The following is a 21526-nucleotide window of genomic DNA, read 5'->3' on the forward strand; positions in this document are numbered from 1 at the left end:
AATCCACCTAACCTGCACATCTTTGGGTTGTGGGGGAATGTGCAAACTCCACACGGACAGTGACCCAGGGCCCCCAGCGCCGTAGTCCCAGTGTTAACCACTGCCCCATGTGCAGCCCAACCTTACATAAACTTGAGGTCATTTCAACTCTGCTCTACTGCTCATATCTTAACTCGTCGCAATTCCTATTTCCCTTATGAGCCCTGTGCTTGCTGCCCTACACTGGTTCCTGGTCAACCAACACCTTGATTTTAAAAACCTCTGACCCTTGTTTTCAGATCCCTCAATGGCCTTGTCCCTCCCTAATTCAGTTATCTACTCCAGCCCCACAACTGTCCCAAGATGTCTGCAATCTCTAATTCTGGCTTTTTGTGCATTCCTAATGTGCCACCAGGCAGTGTCATCAGTTGTCAAGGTACCAAGCTCTGGCATTCTCTCCCCCTCTATATCATTTTCCTCCTTTGAGACACTTGTTAAAACCAGCTCTATTTTTTTCTTATTTTTATCAAAATAAATTTACAGTACCCAATTCTATTTTTTTTTTTCCATTAAGGGGCAGTTTCACGTGGCCAATCCACCTAACTTGCACATCTTTAGGTTGTGGGGGTGAAACCAACGCAGACACTGGGAGACTGTGCAAACTCCACACGGACAGTGACCCAGGGCCGGGATTCGAGTACATTGAGGGAGAATTCAGAATGTCCAAATCGCCGAACGAGCACGTCTTTCAGGACCGGTGGGAGGAAACCGGAGCACCCGGAGGAAACCCTTGCAGACACGGGAGAACATGCAGACTCCACACAGACAGTGACCCAAGCCGGGAATCGAACCTGGGACCCTGGTGCTGTGAAGCAACCGTGCTAACCACTGTGCTACCGTGCCACCCATAATTTATGGTGACGACCTGCTTCTATGTATTACGAACCCAGTCTCCTCTATGTTTGAAATAAGAAAGCTACTCCGGAGCTTTGGTTCCTTTTCAGGATACAAACTGAACCTGGAAAAGAGTGATTGTTTTCCGGTTAACGCCCAGGTCCTCAACGCCGTAGGCAGCAGTGCTAACCACTGTCCCACATGCCGCTCCTTATCATTTACCAAGTTTTGTCATCTGACTTATCTCCTCATGTGGCTCTGTCCTGCTTTCTAATGCCTTGGAATATTTCATCACATTTAAGGTTCTATATAATTATAGATTTTAGTTATCTGATGTAAGTGACAGGGCAATGGTCAGTAGTCTTTAATAAGAGAAAATGTGAGGTTCATGGCAAACTATGTTTAGGAATTATGTTCTGATAGGAAAAAACCCTGCAGTTTTGATCAGCTAGGAATGATACTGCTACAGTGGAGTGGAAGCAAAATAATTCACTGAAACACTAGTCAAGAATGTAGATTTAAATAAATATAAAGTTGTATTAGTATTTGGTCAAAGATTGCCATTGACCTCCAGGCTGCCTTTGACCAAGTGTGCTGTCAAGGACCTCTAGTGTCAATGTTCGGCAGGGTAGAGTGGGAATACCTCTTCGAGACCTTGGGGAGATTTGGTCTTGGGCAGAAGTTCATTTGTGGGTCCGGCTGCTTTACAGTGCCCCAGTATACACACCAACACTTTGAGCTCAGGATATTTCTCATTAAGTAGGGGTACTAGGTAGGGATGTCCTTTGTCACCGCTCCTGGTTTGCACTGTTGAGCCTTTGTCGATAGTGCTGAGATCCTTGGAGGGGAGGGAGCATTGGGTGTTCCTTTTAATAATCTTTATTAGTGTCACAAGTAGGCTTATATTAACACTGCAATGAAGTTCAGTGAAAATCACCTGGTTGCCAAACCCCAGTGCCTGTTCGGGTACACTGAGGGAGAATTCAGAATGTCCAAATCACCTAACGAGCACGTCTTTCAGGACCGGCGGGAGGAAACCGGAGCACCCGGAGGAAACCCATGCAGACACGGGAGAACATGCAGACTCCGCACAGACAGTGACCCAAGCCGGGAATCGAACCCGCGACCCTGGTGCTGTGAAGCAACAGTGCTAACCACTGTGTTACAGTGCCACCTGTAATTTATGGTGACGACCTGCTTCTATGTATTACGAACCCAGTCTCATCTATGTTTGAAATAAGAAAACTACTCCGGAGCTTTGGTTCCTTTTCAGGATACAAACTGAACCTGGAAAAGAGTGATTGTTTTCCGGTTATCCCCAGGGAGGGGAACTAATATGGCCATCGCTCCATAGATTGAACTACACCAGTCTGGTGAGTAGGGGGAGGTCCTACTTGCAAAAGTGGAATAACCACTCTCTGTCCTTGGCAGGTAGGATCCAGGCTGTAAAAATGAATATTCTCCCAAGGTTCTTATTTATTTTTCAGTACCTCATGATCTTTCTCCCCAAATCCTTTTTTGCTCAGGTTAGTAAGATTGTGACATTTGGGCAGGTTGGGACCCAAAGACTCAGCACGGCTTTTCTTGAGAGAGGAGGAGGAGGGGGGGAGAGAGAGAATGAGGGTTGGTCCTGTCATGACCCAACCGACTGGCTTATCATTGGGCAGCCAGCAACAAGAAGGTAATGGGTTGATTTGGGGAGCCAGGCCCCATGTGGGGGCAGATGGAGGCAAGCTCCTGTTGGGGTTCTAATCTCAGAGCTTTGGCAATGGTCTGCATCCACTCTTTCCGATGAGGTCCTCCATGAACCCGGTGGCAGTGTCCACTCAATATGGTGGCAACTTCGACAGTATTACAGATTAGGTTCCATGTCAATGCTGACCCCTATCTGTGACAACCAATCTATTTGTTCTGTTGGGTTTAGATGCAACAGTTAGGTCAGGACCTTGGGTGTTTTAGGAATCTATTTTTAAGAGGGACAGTTTACTAGTTTGGGGGTATTATTGACAAAGTTCCAACTTCTGGGGCGAACTTGTTCTGTTTCCTCCAGGTGCGTGATTTTGTTTGAGCTTTTCCTGCATTTCCCTCTACTCCGCAACCCTCCTTGTTGAATAGGATCCTATTACTTGCGGGGTCTGGTTGGGGGAGCATTTCCAGCATCTATGGGCAAATCTTGTCAATGGAGGTGGTCCCGCTAGATCAGGTACAGGCAAAATGGGAGGGAGAACGGAGGCCAATTTTAGACTAAGACGTGTGGTATCAGGCCCATCGTAGGGTGAGCTCCACATTCCCGTGTACGACTTAGTCCAATTCAGCTCAAGGTAGTACATGGGGCTCACCTAACTAAAGCTAGGTTGAGCAGTTTCTTTTCGGGAGTGGAAGATGGGCGTGAGCTGTGTTCTTTGGGGCCTGCAAATCACGCCCACATGTTTTGGTTGTGTCCTAGGATGGTACGTTTTTGGATCTCTTCTTGAACACTATGTCAGCAATTCTTCACACTGATCAGGAGCCTTGACCTTTGGCTCATCATCACCATCTGGGATGCATCCAAAAAAGAGGCAACTGATGTTTCTTGGCAGGGTGTGGGGATCCAGTGTACATAGTTTGACAAGTTAATTTCGTACAATGAAATTTAATTTTTTGCAGTTGAGTGCAGTACTCGGCATGGTTGCAGATGGGGGTGAAGGTGGATATTCTTGCCTTTACCTCACTGATAGCCTGGAGGCAATATGTGCTGCTCCGCCCAGTGCGGTCTGTTTATGTGACCTTATTGGACTTCTGCATCTAGAGAGGGGCAAGTACACAGTCAGGGGGTTGGTTGAAGGGTTCTACCTGAGGTGGAAGCCATTTATTTCCTACTTTAAGAGCAAATCACGATCAGCTGTTTGGAGGGGAGATGGCAGGGAGGGGGTTTAAGTTCTTAGTTCTCATTGTCGGGGAGGGTGGTTCTTTCCTGGGTGGGTTTTGTGTTCTTGGGTCTGGTTTTTTTTAATACTGTACTTTGTAATATCTGCTTTTCCATGTTGAAATGAAAACTGTTCAATAATTTTTTTAAACTGGAGTCAATGGGGCAGGGGGGAAACTCCACAGGTTGGAGTCATACCTGGTACAAAGGAACATGGTTGACTGGTTGGCGGTCTATCATCTTGGTTCCAGGGCGTCACTGCAGGAGTTCCTCGGGATACTGTCCTAGGCCTAACCTTTTCAGCTGTTTCATCAATGGCCTTCGTTCCAAAATAAGTTCAGAATCATCAATCAACGATCTCCAGCTCCATTCGCAATTCCTCGGGTATTGAAGCAGTTTGAGTTGATATGCAGCAAAACCTGGACAACATTCAGTCTTGAGCTGACAATTGGCAAGTAACATTCGTACAGCACAAGTGCAATGACTCTCCAACAAGAGAGAATCTGTACATCTCCCTAGGCGTTGCCACTGCTGAATCTCCCACTATCAACATCCTGGAGTTACCATAGACCAGAAAACATATAAATATTGTGGTTCCAAGAGCAGGTCACCGGGTAGGAATCCTGCGGCAAGTAACTCGCCACCTGACTCTCCAAAACCCGTCTACCATCTACAAGACTTGACTGGATGAGTGCATCGCCAACAACATTCAAACCTTGACATCATCCAGGCCAAAGCAGCCTGCGTGCCTGGCACTACACCCAGTACCTTAAGCATTCACTCCCTCCCCACCGTGCAGTGGCAGCAGTGTGTCCCATGTACAAGATGCACAGTAACATCATCAAGGCTCCTTTGACAGCCCCTTCCAAACCTACAACCTCTCCCGCCTAGAAGGAGAAGAGCAGAAGATGTATGTGAACACCACCACAGGTTCCCTTCAGAGCCACACACCATTCTGAATTGGAGCTATATTATTGTTGCTGGGTCAAAATCCTCGAACTTACTCCCAAAGTGTTGTGGGTGAACCTACACCTCATGGGTAACAGTGATTCAAGAAGACACTCAGACTGAAGAGCCGATCCTTTGAAACTGAGATTAGCAGGGTGGCAAGTGGCACAGTGGTTAGGACTGGGACTACAGTGCTGAGGACCCTGGTTTGAATCCCAGCCCTGGGTCACTGTCCGTGTGGAGTTTGCACATTCTCCCCGTGTCTGCGTGAGTTTCACCCCCACGACCCAAAGATGTGCTGGTTAGGTGGATTGGCCGTGTTAAATTGCCCCTTAATTGAAGAAAAAAATTATAATTGGGTACTCTAAAATTAAAAAAAAAAAACTGAGATGAGCAGGAATTTCTTCAGTCAGAGGGTGGTGAATCTGTGGAACTCATTGCCATAGAAGGCTGTGGAGGCTAAATCACTTGTCTTTAAAACAGAGCGAGGTTCTTGATTAATAGGAGGATCAGGGGTTATGGGGACAAGGCAGGAGAATGGGATGAGAAACATATCAGCTATGACCAAATGGTGGAGCAGACTTGATGGACTGAATGCCTAATTCTGCTCCTATATCTTACGGTCTAAGATGGCTCACCAAAACCACCTCGAGGACAATTCGGGATGGACAACTGCTGGCCGAGCTAGCGAAATCCGCATCATGTAAAATAATTTTTAAAAAATGAACTGGTATTAGTACAACTCACTAATGCAAAATCCTTTCCAAACGTATATTAACTATCCTTTTTCATTTCATATGCTATCCTCAATGACTGAATTATTTGGAGTTTTTTTTTTTTAATAACTTAAATATTGTATTTGATTTTTTGCCCATTGTAGACATCTGAATGACACAGTCACTAGAAATGTGCCTTATGGCCTACTATGTTTAGAGACTATCTGGAATGTTGTAGATATTGGCCCTTGAGTGAATTATTTGTTGTGACTTTTCATGCAACTATCCAACAAATATTTTCTTCACCCTGAAATGGGTTGGCATGTATGTACACGTAATAGACCAGATTTTAATGCAAAGTCAGGCATAGCCTTTTGACCCATTGAAGCTCGTCATTCAGGTACAATAATGTTCCCATCAACTCATTACTATTGTTCAAACTGTGGTTTGCTATGCTTACTTGCTAAGGAGCTACAACTCCTACAAGCATGACACCTGGGGCTTCTTCACTGCCACCCAAGGCAATATATGGATTCAATACCCTAGGTCTCAAACTAGTGCGGAGTCAGGGACGGAATCTTCTTGAGAGACGGAAAGCAAAAGGCCAGCAGTGCGGGTTCAATTCCTGTACCGGCCCCCTGAACAGGCACCGGAATGTGCCGACTAGGGGCTTTTCACAGTAACTTCATTGAAGCCTGCTTGTGACAAGTTATTATTATAAAAAGTGTTTTCTCCATCGAAGGCCAAAGAACTCCCAAAGTGTGATACAATCATAGGTGAGGATGTGTTTGAAGAAATCTAACTCCCCATCAAAGATGATCTTGGACTCCTACCCAAGCATGGATGAAGTTGAAACTTTCATTTAACGTATGAAGAATGGAAAGCTGCAGGAATGGACAGCATCCCAGTGTAGTGTACAAACTTGGAGGAAATCACCTGTCATCTCCATCAGCTGTTACTGAAAATCTGGGACAGAGAAGAAATTCCTGCTGACCTCGGATGTCGTCATCGCCACCGTCTTCAAGAAAGGAAGCAAAGCTGACTATGGGAACTCCCGAGGAATCTCCCTACTCAATGCTGGGAAGATCATCACCCGAATCCTCACTAGTCGCCTTCTCCCATTCTCTGAAGAAATCCTTCCAGAAAGCCAGTGTGGCTTCCGACAAAACTGTGGAACAGTAGACAGGACTTTCATTGCTCGACAACTTTGAGAAGTGCCAGGAACAACATCAACCACTGTACATGGCCTGCACCGATCTAACCAGGCTTTTGACTCAGTCAATCGGGAAGTGCTATGGAAGACCCTGTCAAAGGCTGGCTGCCCAGAGATATTTAGCAACGTGCTACAATTCTTACGCAACAAGATGTCGGCGGCAGTCCTCACTGATTGGGGGGAAAAAAGTCCAAGACCGTTTGAGATCAAGACTGAAGCCCAGACTCCATCTCCATCGCCACTATCCTACACCTTGTCAAGAGCAAGCTTTGCAGTGGCGTGGACATTATCTACAGGATGGACGGCAAATCTTTTTGACTTCAACTGGTTAAATCCAGAAATGAAAATTACACCAACATCATCGCTCATGGAATTTCAGTAGGGTAATGACATTGCCAGCTCTACTCGCAGAAGAGAATCTCCAAGCCGTGCTTGGGGAACCAACTCACGTCTAAGGCTGACATCGATGCGGAGATCCAACATCGTATCCAATCCACCAGCGCCTCCTTCGGAGGCCTAAAGAAGAGGGAGGGCCTTTAACAATCGCAACATCCATGCTGATGCCATGAACTTTGTGTACAAGGTGGTTGTCCTTCCAACACTCGGCTCAAACGTGGATTACATGCAGACGCCACCTCCAGTCCTGGAGAGGTACCATCAACACATCAGAGAGAATGAGCATGGCACGGTGGTTAGCACTGCTGCCTTACAGCGCCAGGGACCCAGGTTCAATGCTGACCTTGGGTGACTGTGCGGAGTATGCACTTTCTTCCCGCGTCTGCGTGGGTTTCTTACGGGTGCTCCGATTTCCTCCCATTGTCTAGAGATGTGCAGGTTAGATGTATTAGCAATGCTAAATTGCCCCATAGTGTCTAATGGTTCGGTGGGGTTACAGGGTTATGGGGATATTTGCTTGAGTCCTGGGATTAAAGGCTCATTGAAGTTTAGAAGAATGAGAGGTAATCTTATTGACACTTGCAGATTCTAAGGGGCTTTCCAGGGTAGACGTTGAGAGTATGTTTCACCTCATGGGAAATTCTATTACTAGGGAACACAGTTTAAAAATAAGCAGCCTCCCACTCTTGAGGGCTGTTAGCCTTTGGAGTTTTCTACCCAGATTGGTGGAGGCTGGGGTATTGAGCACAAGTAAAGCTAAATTAGACTGATCTTTGATCTACAGGGGAGTTGGGGGTTGTGGGTGGTGGGGGGCAGGCAGGAAAGTTGGGAGTTAAGGCCACAGTCAGATCAGCCATGATCTTGCTGAACGGCAGAGCAGGCATGCGTAAGGGGTCAAAAGGCCTATTCCTCTTATTTCTTAGGTTTTTTGTGTTCTGATATTCGACAATCTGTACTGTCAAGTATCAGGTCAGAATACACGGGGGGACAGAACCTCTAAAACTCCCATGTCAATTTTAACATGATATTAAGCAGGACTTGCTCAGTGACTTTAAGCTATTATTTATGTAACAGTGGCTAGAACGGTGCATAAATCAACTTTGTTAACTGTGATTCAGTCAATATATTTTGCTGTGTAAAATGGGATTCAGCATTTGGTTAACTACTTATCATCATTGGCATGGTGCAGGGCACATCCAAGCAAATTGAATGTCTGTTATATATTGACATTTGAATGAATTTTGAAGATCTGAATCAAAATCAAATCTTGACTACTGCGTTCTTGTTTGCAACATTTTACTGATTGGATTAAGGACTCTTCTATATGTTATAATTAATATGCATTTTTTAATGCAGTGGGTACTTTATTTATTTCCACACACTTCACTCCCAATACCGTTGATTCCGTTGAAGGAATTTTTAACAAATACTGACACTCTTTCAACAGGAGAAAATGTCAAATTCTCTCTGCTGTGCAAAGTTTTGTTTTCTAGCTTCCACATTAATTCTTGTTTGATAAAAGTTTGATACTGCGGATGCTGGAATCTGAACCAAAACCAGAAAATACTGGACTATCGCAGCAGGTCTGGCAGCATCTCTGCAGAGCGAAAGAGTCTGGATGACTCTGTCAAAATTCTTGTTTGGATTTGTTAAAGCAGGCCGCATTGATTTTACTCGTTTGAGACTAATATCACTACTTTTAACATCCTTTATTGAAAACCTCTATCAGATCAATCTTTCATTTTCTTGACTGCTGGAAAATGGGATTTCATTTATTCTCTCGCAATTTTATTTCACTTTCTCTCTGCACCTCCCCTCCCAAGCAACATTACATTATTTTATACTGAAGTCTGAACCATTGAATTTAAATTACAATACTTTGTCGGCTGATTTGTTTTATTACCTGTATTCTATCTATGAATTATGTTCACTGAAATGTCACATGAAATCCATCCTTTTCCTGCAGTACCTTTTGCATTAACTCAAGAAAGAATACTTCATTCATTTTGCCTTTCCTGTTGCTACAGTGAAATCCACTGGCTGTGCAAAAGTTTGAAAAGGGCCATTTCATTGCTGTGGCAGGGGAAGAAACCTTAACTGGGGCTCAAACAGTTATGGAAAAGATATAGGCTTGCATTTGGGAGGTGATGTGTTCAAGACCTTGGGGATTTAAAAAAAACAAGTTTGGAGATGGAGCAGTGGTTTGCTAAGATGGTGTTCCTCTTTAACAATGCTCCTTTAAAGTTAACCTCCTTGACCAAACTTTGGGAAATCCAACCTAATCTCTCCTTGTCTGACAATATCAAATGATGTTTGATATTGTCCCTGTGTAGCACTTTGGGATGTTTTACCATGTTAAAGGTAGAATGTAACAACAATGTTGTTCAATTGTCTCTGTTCACGATAATGTATTTTAATCTTTTTTCATAAAATAGTGGTGTGAATTTGCCACTGGAAAATTGGGAGCACAACAGTGTTGTGATGGATTTCACTGTTTAAACGTTAACATTTTTCCATAGAAACCACGGCTAGTCCAGCAAAAGAAAACTACAGAATGAATCGTTACAAGAACAAAGCATTAAATCCTGAGGAAATGCGTAGGAGAAGGGAGGAAGAAGGAATTCAGCTAAGGAAACAAAAGCGAGAACAACAGGTCTGTCACATGGCTTAGTTTAGGTCGAGCTTGTCCAACTGATTGCCCCTAAGTGATTTTGTTTTTGAAAATACTGGAAAAATGGCTTGGGAAATTTGAAGATTTCTGCAGGAGACTGCTCCTCCAATCGCGGCCTATTTCTCACCTACAATTGCTGCTGATAGGTGTTGTGTGAGGAACCCGTGTGCGGGGCAGGCGGGCGTCTTTATTCCTTATTTGTTAATTATCATATGCACAAGTGTGCCCACCCAGACAGGTGGGTAACGCGCCCATGTCCCAAGTGCTGGACAAGCTTGGTTCGGGCATTTCATTTTCAAATAGTCCAGATGTAGCACAAACCAATTTGAGCATGAGCACTACTGATAACTTGAACCCTGATCAATTTTTCAATGGGATCAAGCTTGAGTTGATGGTGCAATACAGAACGCTAATTTGGACTGTTGTGGGGCAGTGGGCCGAAGTAGTGCAGAGTTGAGTCAATGGGCCGAATGGCCTCCTTCTGCACTGTAGGGATTCTATGATTCTAGCTAGCTTTGTTTCCCCCTCTCCACTTAAAAAAAAAAAAGCTTGAAGAATGTGCAAACTGCATACTTAACAGTGATTGATTCCTTTTGAAATCACTTGGTTGTGAAGTACTTTAGGATATCCTAAAATGTGATTTGGCATGGTGTAGATTAATTACAATAAACCCAGGAGGTCATGGTTGAAAATTTGATATTGATCACTAAAATTTTTTAATTAATTAAGGGGCAATTTTAGCGTGGCCAATCCACCTAGCCTGCACATCTTTGGGTTGTGCGGGTGAGACCCACACAGGCACGGAGAGAATCTGCAAACGCCACACGGACAGTGACCTGGGCCGGGATCAAGCCTGGGTCCTTGGCACCGTGAGGCAGCAGTGCTAACCACTTGCGCCACCGTGCCGCCCAGAGTAGAAACACTTTTTAAAAACTTATCATTGCCAATTTTAAAGAGGTTATTGTTATTGCCTAAAATTTATTTACAAAATAAACTTGACCTTGCATGTGAAATTGAGACATCCTTGAGTTCCTCCCTAAAACTATGACACCATCTTTATTGGAAAAATGATCCCATCCTTTTGCCAACCACCTCACATTTTTGGATAACAAAACAGATCCAAGTTATTTAAAAAGTCAACAATGTTTTGCTGATCCTTAATAAAGTGATTCTTTTTCGGAAGTGTGCATTATAAGAAAGCTCTGAAATTTGACGCAAAATATTACTTTTTTTTTTCCAGCTGTTTAAAAGGAGAAATGTGGAGCTTATCAATGAAGAGTTGGCCATATTTGAAAGCCCTCTCATGGACTCGTATGTCAACTCAACTGCAGCAGGGGTAGGAACCATATATGATGGATAATCACTGCATGTTAATTAATCAAATCTTCATATTAATGTTATGGTACTGAACTAACATGTTGCTTGAGTTCATATGGCAAGTTGTGAAATTGAATTCAATAAACACAAACATACGAGTCAGGAGCAGGAGTCATACGAGTCAGGAGCAGGAGTCATACGAGTCAGGAGCAGGAGTAGGCCACTTAGCCCCTCGAGTATGCTGCAACATTCAATAAGATCATGGCTGATCGGATTGTAACCTCCACTCCATATTCCTACCTACCCCCATAACGTTTCACCCCCTTATTAATCAAGAATCTCTCTAGCTATATCTTGAGAATATTCAAAGACTTTGCTCGCACTGTCTTTTGAGAAAGTGTTCCAAAGATTCGCTACCAGAGAAAAAATTCTCATCTCTATCTTAAATGAACAACCACTTATTTTTAAATCGAGGCCCCAAGTTCTAAATTCTTGCACAAGGGGAAACATCCCCTCCACAGCCCAAGAAATCTCAGGATCTTGGTTTCAATCAAGTCACCACTTAGTCTTCTAAACTCCAGTGGATACAAGCCTAGTGTTGTCTGTAAAATCTCAGACACTTCGACCGGTTTTACCCAGGTGCTCTTACTTGTGAGATGAACAAAGCACAAAACAGGTTCACAGTTTAACAAAATTTTATCCGCAACACTCTCGCACAAAGTATGACTTGGACTCTCAGCTGAGCTCTAGGTATTACCCACACTTAATGAAAGAGGCTGACCAGGCTGCGATTGCTCAATGTGGATATCTTCTTTCAGCTTTGAAACCTAGGATTCCCCCCCCTTCTTGTGATGGTTGTGCCTGGGGGACTCTCAGATTATTGCTAAAGATCTGTTCCGATGTTCCTTTTATATCGGTCTGCTTGCATTGAGTCATAGGTATGCGCCCACAACTGGCCTGAGTTCCATTGTCCCATCCAGACCCAAAAGCGTTAATGGGACTAAACAGTATTCCTGTTCATCCGGATGATTCAATCAAGATCATTTGTCCTCTAAAACACCCTTGTCTGACCAGCCATTTTGAGCCTGATGGCTTCTTTGTCTGTCCTTTGTCCTGCTGCAAAGTTGATTACCTGTGTCTGGAAATGTGTTACATATTCATAGCATGGTCTGGTTCTTTTATGTAAATGTGAGTGGGTAATCACAGTAACCTCATTGCACTGTTAATATAAGCCTATTTGACAATAATAAAGATTATTATTATTATTATTATGTGGTATCACCAACTGAAGCATGACCTACTAGCCTTCTGTGACTCATGCATTAGGACACCTGAATCCCTCTGACTCTGAGCTCTGCAATCCCTCATTATTTAGATAACATGCTTTTTTACTCTTCCTGCCAAAACGGGCAATTTCATATTTGCCCACATTATACTCCTTTCCTAGATCTTTGACTGTTGTGAATCACAGAATTGTCATGGTGCTGAAGGGAGGCCATGTGGCCCATCATATCTGCACCAGCTGTCCAAATGAGCATCATGGTTTAGTGCCACTCCCCTGCACATTATTTCTATTCAAATATCTAATGCCCTCTTGAATACCTCGTATACCTTGAACCTGCCTCCACCACACTTACAGGCACTGCATTCCAAACCTAGAACCACCCGTTGTGAGAAAAATTATTTTCTCACATCACATTTGCTTCTTTTGCAAATCACTTTAAATCTGTGCCCTCTCGTTCTTGACCTTTTACAAGTGGGAACAATTTTTTCCTACGTATTCTTATGTCCAGCCCCTTATGATTTTTAACATCTCTATCGAATCTTCTCTCCAAGAAGAACAGTCCCAACCCCTCCAGTCTATCCTCATAACTGACATTTCTCATCCCTGGAACCATTCTTGAAAATCTGTTCTGAACTCTCCAGTTCTGTTATCTCAAAAGTTAGTTAAACAATATTTCCCCTTTTGAAACCCATGCTGGATCTTCCTAATTAACCAACATTCTTCCATGTGACAACTAATTCTATCCTGAATAGTTGTTTCTGGAACCTTTCCCACCACTGTTAAACTGACTGACCTGTATTTGCTGGGGCTATCCTTACAACCCTAAGATTTGCAATTCTCCAGTACCTCCGCTGAGTTTAGAGAAGATTGGAAGATTATGGCTATCGCCCCTGCAATTTCCATTCTCACTTCCTTGGATGCATCTCACCTGATCCTGGTAATTTGTCTATTCAACAATTTTGAATCCTTCTAGAGTTTCCTCGTCTTTTGCCATGTCCTGGGTAGCACCTACCTCCTTGAGAAAGACCTATCTATGTCACTTTATAGCCTCCATTGTATACTAGGACAAGAACAAATGACTGTAAAAGCTGTTGGGCTGGCATTAATTTGTGTGTCCTATGTATTAACCTAGTTTACACCACTCTGTCTCATCATATCTTCTAAACTGCCCATCAAGGTACTTATTTCTACAAAAAAAATCACTAATGACCACTATCATTTTAAAGCAACATGACATGGGCAGTATTGCCCTAATCTTAAAGGCAGTTAAAAAAATTTCAGAAATCTATAAAACACTGACTTAAAAAGTACAACTTGGGTATAAGCTTAGAAGAGTTATATAATGTAATTTATTCTATAAAATAGATAGATGTACAGTGGCTGACAAGAAATGGTGGTAATTGTGGTTGAATGCATGACTATTAGCAGATAATGTTAAAACATTGTATTATTTAGTTGCAAATGTTTCATTTTCTGCTTTATTTCTTCTAAACTGATGCAGTTGAGTCAAAATAAATCAGTGAAGCGTATTCATAATTCAAGTATCCTGTTTGTTGATGAAACTGTGTTCTCTAGAGTTTCTGTATTGTGTGCTTTTGCAATGCCAAGCTGGGTGCAGATCCAGATTTAAAAGGAAAATACTGAGGATGCTGGAAATCTGAAATAAAAACAGAAAATACTGGAAAACCTCAGCAGGACTGACAAGATCTGTGAAGAGAGAAGTAGAGTTAACATTTTGAGTCTGTATGACTTTTTCAGAGCTGAAGAGGGCGAAAGATGATGGATTGGATACTGCATAAGAGGAGGTGGGGCAGAAAAAAAGGTCAGTAATAATGGGAGGTAGGAGAGATTGCAACAAAGATGTTAAGGGCACATGGCAGGAAGCATTAATAACCGCGTGAAAGGCTATAGAAGATGCTATTAGTGGCATAAAGATAAGATTGCAGAATATTGTTAATGGGAGAATAAAGTCAGTGCTCAGTGAAAAGAAAAGTTAATAAACTAGTGACTGGTCCAGTGATTTTGTGTTGGGACAAAAATGTTTTGAATAAAGAGGGTTAAGATGGAGGAGAACGGTCACAGTCTAAAATTGATAAACTCAATGAGTCATGAGGACTGTCACATACCTAATCGAAAGGTGAAGTGCTTCTCCTGTCTGCTTTGGGCTACACTGGAGCATTTCAGCAGGCCAAGGACTGACTTGTGGGCATGAGAACAAGATTCTGCATTGAAATGGCAAGCGACAGGAAGGTTGGAGTCATGCTTGCGAACTGAATAAAAATGTTCTGCAAAGGGGTTCTCCAGTCTGCATTTAGTCTTCCCAACATAGAGGAGATTGCATTGGGAGCAGTGAATGTAGTAGACCAAATTGAAGGCGGTGTAAATGAAATGTTGCTCCACCTGAAAGGAGTGTTTGGAGTCTGGAACAGTGAGGAAGGGGGAGGTAACGGTGCAGATGTTACACTATCTGTGATTGCCAGAGAAGGACCCATGGGTAGGGAATGAAGAGTCAGCGGTGATGGAGGTCCCTGCAGAATGTTGGCAGGCAGGTTGAGGGAAAGATGTGTCTCATGGTGGATTCATGCTGGAGTTGGTGGAAATGGAGTAGGATAATCCTTTGACTGCGGAGGTCTACTCTGGCCCACTCTCACAACTCCTTTTCCATTACATCGATGACTTTTGGTGCTGCTTCATGCTCTCATCTGGACCTGGAAAGATTTAACAATTTTACTTCCAGTTTCCCTCCCTCACCTTTGCAAAATCCATCTCTAACACTTCCCTTCCTTTTCTTGACCTCTCTGTCTCTATTTATGGTGAGCACAGTAAGAAGTCTTACAACACCAGGTTAAAGTCCAACAGGTTTGTTTTGATGTCACTAGCTTTCGGAGCGCTGCTCCTTCCTCAGGTGACGCCGGCATCGCCACATCATGGCTATTTATGGTGATATAATGACCACCAATATTCATTACAAGTCCACCAATTCCCACAGCTACCTTGATTACGACTCCTTACACCCCGCTTCCTGTAAAGGCTCTGCCCCATTCTCCCAGTTTGTCCACCTCCGTCACATTTGTTCCAATGATGCTATCCTCTAATGTCTCTTCTAACTTGCATCTCTGCCCTCTCTCTTCAATTCTCTCCCTCGTCCTCAATTTCCACCCCAGCAGCCTCAGGATTCAAAGGATCACCCTCTGTCGTTTCCACCAACTCTGGCATGATGCCACCATTAAATACTTCATCTGCTCATCACACCCTGCCCCTTTCCCTCCTCAACACTCCTTTTAGATGAAGCAGCATTTCACTTGGCATCTCCTTCAATTTGGACTACTGTATGCACTTCTCCCAATGCGGTCTCCTCTACATTGGGGAGACTAAATGCAGACGAGGTGGCCGCTTTGCATAACACCTTCACTCTGCAAGCATGACCCAAACTTCCTGTCATTTTCCATTTCAAATCAGCATTTTGCTCTCTTGCCGTGTCTCATGTCTGCTCTTGACCTGCTACAATATTCCAGTGAAGCTCAACACAAACTGGAGGAGAAGCATAGCACCTCCTGATTAAGCACATTACAGCTCTTGGGATTCAACACTGAGTTCAACAACTTGAACTGTGACCTTTCTCCTCCATCTTAACCCCTTTTTTTTATCCCAAAGAGTTTTTGTCCGAATGCAAAGACCCCCTCTATCGCCCCCACTGGGTCATCTGTCACTTCTTTAGCTTTTTTTTTTGCTGAGCACACTTGTTCTCCCCTTAACAAAATTCTGCAATCTTATCTTTATGCCACTATCAGCACCTTCTGTAGCCCTTGACACTGCCATTATCGCTACCTCTGTTTTGTGCCCGAGACACCTTCGTTGCAAACTCTCTCTGAGCTCTCTCCTATCACTGACTGTCTCTGTGCCAGCTGCTCCACTTCTAATACAGTATATAATCCGTCACATTTCTCCCACTCTTTAACCCTGAAGAAGAGCCATACAGGCTTGAAATGTTAACCAGTTTTTCTCCACAGGTGTTGCCAAGTCTGCTGAATCATGCCAACATTTTCTGTTTTTATTTCAGCCTTTCAAAATCTGCCGTATTTTGCTTTTGTATCATAATAATTGCTTTCCTTTTAAACATTTATGAATTGTTGTTACAAAAGAAATTGTGCTATTTGTATTTTTAAAAATTGTATTTTCAATTCAGGAGAGTGTGATCTCAAGGGAAATGGTACAGATGCTTTTCTCTGATGATACTGAGCAGCAGCTAGCTACCACTCAAAAATTTCGAAAATTGCTTTCCAAAGGTAATTAAACAAAGGAAACATGGATGATGTCAAAAATTACTAAGTGAACACTTTCAGGACAACAGCCCCTCAAATTATTTTATGTCCTTTTGAGGATTTTAAAATGGAAACCTGACTAAATTTAAACGTTAATCATGCGGAGAGATCAGGAGCTCATATTCTCTTAACCAAACACATGCCATATATCGTGCTAAAAACAGAAAATGGTGGAAATACTCCAGGTATGGTAGCATCTGAAGAAGAATCATACAACGCGAAACGTTAACTCTGTTTCTCTCTCCGCAGATGCTGCCAGACCTGCTGAGTTTTCCCAACATCTTCTGTTTTACTTCAAATTTCCAGAATACACAGTATTTTGCTTTTAGTGCCACATATAGTATTGTCCAACGGTATTTTTCTGACAGTATGGCACAGGAGAAAGCATTCCAACCATCATCAGTGTGTTCTTTGCACTCGCATTTCAAAATCAATTCTACTGCTTCACTGTCTTCCAAATTATAAAACTTTGAAATACATCTTTTGACCATTTTGTTTGCATGTCAAATTGTGGCAAAATCCATTTTCAAAACATCCTACTGTTACTCTGGTACTTGTTCATCTTTAGCTGACAGGTTGGAAGTTGTTTTTAAATGGCATGGCCTGCAGATTTCCAATCATCTGATCGATGTGCTTCTCATCTTACTGACATTTTTGCTTCTATTAATATTTGCAGAATGATACTTAGAAACCTAACCAAAAGGTAGGGTGAGTTAATTGCCAATTGTATTTAAATGACAGTTAATTCTTACTAATTAAAATTCTGAACTCTCTACTTGTATGGATAAATTGTAATTTTTTTTTCATGGTGGCTGGACCAGAATTTATTGCCCATCCCTCGCGTCCATTTAAGAATCCACCACATTGTTGTGGATCTGAAATCACATGTAGGCCATACTAGGTAAGGATGGCAAATTTCCTTCCCTAAAGGACGTTGGTGAACCAGATGGGTTTTTACAACAATTTACGATGTTTTCATGGTCATCATTAGATCGTTAATTCAATTCCAATTTCACCATCCACTATGGTGGGATTTGAAGCTGGGTCCCCAGAGCGTTGCCCTCGGACTCTGGATTACTAGTCAAGTAACAATACTACTATGCCACTGCTTCCTCTGATTGAATTTTCACCATCAATTAATTTTATTCTCTTTAAATAACAATTGGGAACAGGTATTATTTGGACATTGAGCCTGCTCTGCCATTAAATAATATAATGGCTGATCTGAGTGTGGCCTCAATTCCGTTATCCTGCCCCCCCCCCCCCCCCAACCCTGAACTCTATTGTCAATCAAAAATCTAACTCAGCCCTGAATAAATTCAATGACTTGGCCTCCACTGCTCTCCTTTGGAAGAAAATGCCTTATTTTTAAACTGTCCTATATTGCTAGATTCTCCACAAGAGGAAACATTCTCTCCGTATCTACCCTGTCAAGTCCCCCTCAAAATTTTTCACCCCTCCATTCTTCTAAGCTATAACCGTTCCTCAAGACAACTTGCCTATCCCAAGAGTCAGCCCATGAACCTTCTCTGAACTGCTTCCAAAGCAGCCAAGTAAAGAGACCAAAACTGCACAGTACTCTAGTACGCCTCACAGTTGTAGCAAGACTTCCCTACTTTTGTATTGCATCCCTTTTGCAATGAAGACCAATATTCTATTTTCCTCAATTACTTGGTGTACCTGTATATGTAATTAATTTACAATGACATCCAGATCCCTCTGCATTGCAGCATTTTGCAATCTCTCCCCCTTTAAATAATAATCTGCTTTTCTATTTTTTCTGTCGAAGTGGACAGCCTCACATTTTCCCATATTATACACCTAATTTTTTGTCCATTCATGTAATCTGTCTTTCTCTCATTGCAGACTTTGAATCCTCCTCATAATGCAAAGATAGATAGGAAAGCAAGTTATCAGCTAATTGACCACATTACGGTTGGTTCCTTCTTCCAAGTCATTAATAAAGATTGTAAATAGTTGAGGCCTTGACACTGAACCCTGTGGCACTCCACTGGTTAGTTTGCCAACCTGAAAGTGACCCATTTATTTTGACTCCTTGTTTGTTGCCAATCTTCTTTCCATGATAATATATCACCAGCAGAGCTATGCACTCTTATCTTGTGCAGGAATGATTTTTTTAAGCGATACAAGCAAAGGCAATTGTGAACATACATTGAAAAATAAGAGGAGTGTTATAATAATAAAAAATAAAACCATAATCAAACAAAACGGAAACATTGTATATACATCTGTTGTTTTTAGCTATTTACATCAGTTGCGGCTTCTTGGTTTTACGTTCTCCAGTGGGTGTTTATTCCTGACTCGGTTCCCCCCTCCCCTTCTAGCCGTCTGGCATGCTCTCTTTCCTCTTTTTAGCTCCTGTATTCTGCTCGTGTGGTTGGCATGACACCGTGTATTTTGTTGTTGGTAGTTGGGTTCTATGTTTCATTGTTTCCCCCCCTACAACAGCAGCAGCCAGAGCAGTGGCACCACGGCTGGCTCTGATGTTCAGAAGGGAGGGTCAAAGCGCAGAAGAGTAATAGTAATAGGGGACTCTATAGTCAGGGGCACAGATAGGCGCTTCTGTGGACGTGAAAGAGACTCCAGGATGGTATGTTGCCTCCCTGGTGCCAGGGTCCAGGATGTCTCCGAACGGGTAGAGGGAATCCTGAAGGGGAGGGCAAACAGGCAGAGGTCGTTGTACATATTGGTACTAACGACATAGGCAGGAAGGGGCATGAGGTCCTGCAGCAGGAGTTCAGGGAGCTAGGCAGAAAGTTAAAAGACAGGACCTCGAGGGTTGTAATCTCGGGATTACTCCCTGTGCCACGTGCCAGTGAGGCTAGAAATAGGAAGATAGAGCAGATAAACACGTGGCTAAACAGCTGGTGTAGGAGGGAGGGTTTCCGTTTTCTGGACCACTGGGAGCTCTTCCGGGGCAGGTGTGACCTGTATAAGATGGACGGGTTGCATCTAAACCGGAGAGGCATAAATATCCTGGCCGCGAGGTTTGCTAGTGTCACACGGGAGGGTTTAAACTAGTATGGCAGGGGGGTGGGTACGGGAGCAATAGGTCAGAAGGTGAGAGCATTGAGGGAGAACTAGGGAATAGGGACAGTGTGGCTCTGAGGCAGAGCAGACGGGGAAAAGTTGCTGAACACAGCGGGTCTGGTGGCCTGAAGTGCATATGTTTTAATGCAAGGAGCATTACGGGTAAGGCAGATGAACTTAGAGCTTGGATTACTACTTGGAACTATGATGTTATTGCCATTACAGAGACCTGGTTGAGGGAAGGGCAGGATTGGCAGCTAAACGTTCCAGGATTTAGATGTTTCAGGCGGGATAGAGGGGGATGTAAAAGGGGAGGCGGAGTTGCGCTACTTGTTCGGGAGAATATCACCGCTATACTGCGAGAGGACACCTCAGAGGGCAGTGAGGCTATATGGGTAGAGATCAGGAATAAGAAGGGTGCAGTCACAATGTTGGGGGTATACTACAGGCCTCCCAACAGCCAGCGGGAGATAGAGGAGCAGATAGGTAGACAGATTTTGGAAAAGAGTAAAAACAACAGGGTTGTGGTGATGGGAGACTTCAACTTCCCCAATATTGACTGGGACTCACTTAGTGCCAGGGGCTTAGACGGGGCGGAGTTTGTAAGGAGCATCCAGGAGGGCTTCTTAAAACAATATGTAAACAGTCCAACTAGGGAAGGGGCAGTACTGGACCTGGTATTGGGGAATGAGCCCGGCCAGGTGGTAGATGTTTCAGTAGGGGAGCATTTCGGTAACAGTGACCACAATTCAGTAAGTTTTAAAGTACTGGTGGACAAGGATAAGAGTGGTCCGAGGATGAATGTGCTAAATTGGGGGAAGGCTAATTATGACAATATTAGGCGGGAACTGAAGAACATAGATTGGGGGCGGATGTTTGAGGGCAAATCAACATCTGACATGTGGGAGGCTTTCAAGTGTCAGTTGAAAGGAATACAGGACAGGCATGTTCCTGTGAGGAAGAAAGATAAATACGGCAATTTTCGGGAACCTTGGATGACGAGTGATATTGTAGGCCTCGTCAAAAAGAAAAAGGAGGCATTTGTCAGGGCTAAAAGGCTGGGAACAGACGAAGCCTGTGTGGCATATAAGGAAAGTAGGAAGGAACTTAAGCAAGGAGTCAGGAGGGCTAGAAGGGGTCATGAAAAGTCATTGGCAAATAGGGTTAAGGAAAATCCCAAGGCTTTTTACACGTACATAAAAAGCAAGAGGGTAGCCAGGGAAAGGGTTGGCCCACTGAAGGATAGGCAAGGGAATCTATGTGTGGAGCCAGAGGAAATGGGCGAGGTACTAAATGAATACTTTGCATCAGTATTCACCAAAGAGAAGGAATTGGTAGATGTTGAGTCTGGAGAAGGGGGTGTAGATAGCCTGGGTCACATTGTGATCCAAAAAGACGAGGTGTTGGGTGTCTTAAAAAATATTAAGGTAGATAAGTCCCCAGGGCCTGATGGGATCTACCCCAGAATACTGAAGGAGGCTGGAGAGGAAATTGCTGAGGCCTTGACAGAAATCTTTGGATCCTCGCTGTCTTCAGGGGATGTCCCGGAGGACTGGAGAATAGCCAATGTTGTTCCTCTGTTTAAGAAGGGTAGCAAGGATAATCCAGGGAACTACAGGCCGGTGAGCCTTACTTCAGTGGTAGGGAAATTACTGGAGAGAATTCTTCGAGACAGGATCTACTCCCATTTGGAAGCAAATGGACGTATTAGTGAGAGGCAGCACGGTTTTGTGAAGGGGAGGTCGTGTCTCACTAACTTGATAGAGTTTTTCGAGGAGGTCACTAAGATGATTGATGCAGGTAGGGCAGTAGATGTTGTCTATATGGAC

General features: G+C 43.4%; 1 protein-coding gene across 1 annotated transcript in view; it reads left to right on the forward strand.

Annotated features, from left to right (window-relative positions):
- Positions 1–578: 578 nt before the first annotated feature.
- Positions 579–21526, forward strand: part of LOC140406906 (importin subunit alpha-7-like) — a gene marked incomplete at its 3' end in the record, with an annotated part of 35714 nt that continues 14766 nt past the window's right edge. Inside the window, exons 1-4 of the mRNA XM_072494772.1 lie at positions 579–896; positions 9571–9704; positions 10963–11058; positions 16511–16610. Of these exons, the coding sequence (XP_072350873.1) occupies positions 9606–9704; positions 10963–11058; positions 16511–16610 (295 nt within the window). The remainder of the gene's footprint in view (positions 897–9570; positions 9705–10962; positions 11059–16510; positions 16611–21526) is intronic.

Source organism: Scyliorhinus torazame, unplaced genomic scaffold (assembly GCF_047496885.1).
Source record: "Scyliorhinus torazame isolate Kashiwa2021f unplaced genomic scaffold, sScyTor2.1 scaffold_1011, whole genome shotgun sequence".
NCBI classification, from domain to species: Eukaryota; Metazoa; Chordata; class Chondrichthyes; order Carcharhiniformes; family Scyliorhinidae; genus Scyliorhinus; species Scyliorhinus torazame.